Raw genomic sequence first — 3,311 nt, forward strand, 5'->3', positions numbered from 1 at the left:
AGGAATTAACAGACATCACTAATGGTGGAGAGGATTCTCCTATTGATTCTGGCGGCGGGGACGCTTCCCCATTTGTTTTTTAATGTCATCAATCCTGATATGGAACTGCAGGGGAGCCCGGAAGAAACAAACGGGCTATTACCTGGTAGCCTCGTTGGTAACAATGAGGTTTGTTTTGTGGGACTGGTTGAAACCATGGTGATGGACATGAGCAGACTGGAGGTGGATCGTTTGATTGGGAATGAATGGGAATTCTTTCATTCCCCTGCAAATGGTCGATCTGGAGGATTGATTGCCTTGTGGAAGAAGAATGTTGCTAAGTTTGAAGTTATTGGCAACATGGAGTAGGTGCTTATTGAGAATCTTACTTTTCCTAATATGCAAAGGTGGACGGTTGCTGTGGTATATGCTAGTAAAGGTTATCATAGCAGACGGTTGCTGTGGGATACTATTAGTCCCTTGGTTTCTTCTGATCTCCCTTTGATTGTGGGGGGAGATTTCAATTGCTGTTTAAACCAAAGCTAGAAGAAGGGTGGGAGGAGATTTAATTTCTCAGTGGGGGCTCAGGAGATGGCTCAATTCATGGTAGATAATGATCTACATGATTTGGGATTTTTGGGTCCCAAATATACTTGGTCTAATAATAAATCTGGGCTAAGCAAGATTTGGGTGAGGCTTGATAGAATTCTAATGAATTCTGAAGGACTGAGACAGGCACCGGTTGCAGTTGTTAAACATTTGGTTCAGCTGACTTCAGACCACTGTCCGTTGATGGTGAACCTTTTTGCTGAGAAACCGAGACCTGGAAACAGATGGATACGGTTTGAAGATATATGGATGACTTACCCTGTCACTTGGAGGCTTGTTTGGAAGAATTGGAACAGGGAGGACTTTGGAATGCCTGATGAGGTGGTGAATCACAAGTGCAGCAGAACTATGAAGGCTTTGTTCTTTTGGAGTCGTAACCGACTGAAAGAACTTAATGAGTTGAAAATTTCTCTGGAAAGCCGTATTGAAGAACTTCAACTGGTGGATTGTTCTTCTAATGGGATGAATGAGGAACAGGAACAAGAACTCAGATTGAAGGCAATTGAGTTGAACACTACTTTAGCTCGGCTTGCAACCTGATGGAAGCAGAGAGCAAAAGCCAGATGGATTGATGAAGGTGATACGAACTCACATTTTTTCCATTCCTTTGCGTCTGCTCGGAGGCGAGGTAATCGTATCATAGAAGTTGTAAATTCTAATTGGGAGAGGATTGTTGATCCGAACCTCATTTAGGAGGAATTTTGGAATTTCTTCATGCTGAAGTGGAGAGACAGGCAGGTATCCCTGGCCAATTGGCCTGAATTCAGTAACCATGATATGATTCCTGCGCAGTACAGTGATAGTATGGAGGCTGAAATTACTGAGTCTGAAATCCGTCAAGCTGTGTTTAGTATGGGCAGTAACAGAGTGCCAGGGATTGACGGTATAACCTCTTCCTTTTTGAAATTTTATTGGGAGATTATAAAGAAAGACGTGACTAGTGCTATTTTGCATTTTTTTGACACTAATGTGATGTGCCAGAACTGGAAGGAAACCCTTGTGGTGTTAATTCCAAAAATGGAGAATGCTAATATGCCATCAAAGTTTAGGCCGATAAGTTTATGTCAATATTTTTATAAGATTGTTGCTAAAGTATTGATTAACCGCCTAAAACCTGTGCTGAGTACTATCATTAGTGAGGAGCAGGGGGCTTTTGTTCCAGGTCGATCTATATCCAGTCATGGGCTGATGGCACAGGAAATGATGAGTAAGTTTAAGTACTCTAACCAAAAATATGGACTTATGGCTTTGAAGATTGATATGGAACAGACGTACGGTTGTATGTCATGGGAAACACTGCAGGAAGTTATGAATTTGATGGGCTTCAAGAAGAGATTTATCACTTGGGTTGTGCAGTGTATTTTTGAGCCAAAGTTCACTTTGCTGATGAATGGGAACAGGACAAGGTGGATTGATGCTAAGAGTGGGCTGCGACAAGGATGTCCCTTGTCGCCGTATTTGTTTATCATTTGATCTGAGCTTCTGTCCAAATCTATTAAACAGCGTGGAGTGCAGCTTGGAGTCCAGGTGGCTAGGAACACAGTAAGTATTTCTCACTTACTGTACGTTGATGATATCCTTGTTTTTGCAGAATCCAGCAGGTGCAATGACCGTCGGATTATGGATCTATTGGGAGACTATTGTTGCTGGACTGGACAGAAAATTAATTGTGGCAAGTCTGTTATTCTTTTTAACAGAAAGTGCCCAAGTTGGAGGAAGAGGATGATTGCTAGAATGATGGGATATAAAAAGGTTGATTCCCTGGAATACCTTGGCCTTCCTCTTGTCATGAGGAGGTTGAATGGGGCTGATTTCTCCAAAATTATGAGAATTGCATTTGAGAAGATTAACCTCTGGGGCAAAAAACATCTTTCACTTGCTGGCAGGGCTCTCTTGGTTAGAATTTCATTATTATCTGTTCCTATGTATGCTATGACCCATACTTCTATTCCTAATGGAGTTCTTATGGCTATTGAAAAAATGGGGAGGCGGTTTTTATGGCAGAAAGATGCTAGCAGTCGTGGGATGCATTATATTGGGTGGAAGGAATTGTGCCAACCAACGGAGTACGGGGGGCTTGGCTTTCACTGTCTTACTCGGTGGAAGGGGGCCTTGCGTGCACGGGCGGTGTGGGATCTCTTTCAGAATAAGGATTCTATTCTTTACAAGGTGTTGATGGCAAGGTATGGTATGAAGTTATGGGAATATGATCATGGGAAGAAAGTCTCTGTTACTTGGAAGGTGATCCAAGATGGTGCTAAGGTGTTGAGATTGATCCTCAGGTGGAGCATTGTGGATGGAAGCCAAATTGATGTGATGCATGATGTGTGGATTATGAATCGTAATATTGCTAAGTGGCCAACATTTGTTAACATTGAAGAAGTGGAAGATATGAAGGTCTGTAACTTGCTGAATAACTCATTTCAGTGGAATGTAGAGATGGTTAAGCATTGTTTTGGGAATACTATGGCTGAACGTATCTTAGCCATTAATATCTCCAATGAGAGTCAGGAGGATAACCCAGAACTCATCTATTCCAGGTTGAGTATGAAAGTTGCGGCAATGGCTTATAGAGATAGTGAGGAGAAAGGGAACTATGAATTCAGTTGGTTGAAGCAACTGAAACTGCACCCACGGGAACATTTCTTTTGGTGGAGACTATTGAGGGATGCCATCCCAACCAATTACTGGTTGAATAGAAGAACTTTAGCTGATACATCTCT

At 42.2% G+C, this 3,311-nt stretch overlaps 1 protein-coding gene across 1 annotated transcript in view; it reads left to right on the forward strand.

The window, feature by feature from the left end:
- The first annotated feature begins 1,302 nt into the window (after positions 1-1,302).
- LOC110115858 overlaps positions 1,303-3,311 on the forward strand; it is a 9,903-nt gene continuing 7,894 nt past the window's right edge. The window contains exons 1-2 of the mRNA XM_028693555.1: positions 1,303-2,011; positions 2,180-3,278. Coding sequence (XP_028549388.1) covers positions 1,303-2,011; positions 2,180-3,278 — 1,808 coding nt within the window. The remainder of the gene's footprint in view (positions 2,012-2,179; positions 3,279-3,311) is intronic.

The sequence above is a fragment of the Dendrobium catenatum genome, unplaced genomic scaffold, assembly GCF_001605985.2.
Source record: "Dendrobium catenatum unplaced genomic scaffold, ASM160598v2 fragScaff_scaffold_317, whole genome shotgun sequence".
Lineage (NCBI taxonomy): Eukaryota > Viridiplantae > Streptophyta > Magnoliopsida > Asparagales > Orchidaceae > Dendrobium > Dendrobium catenatum.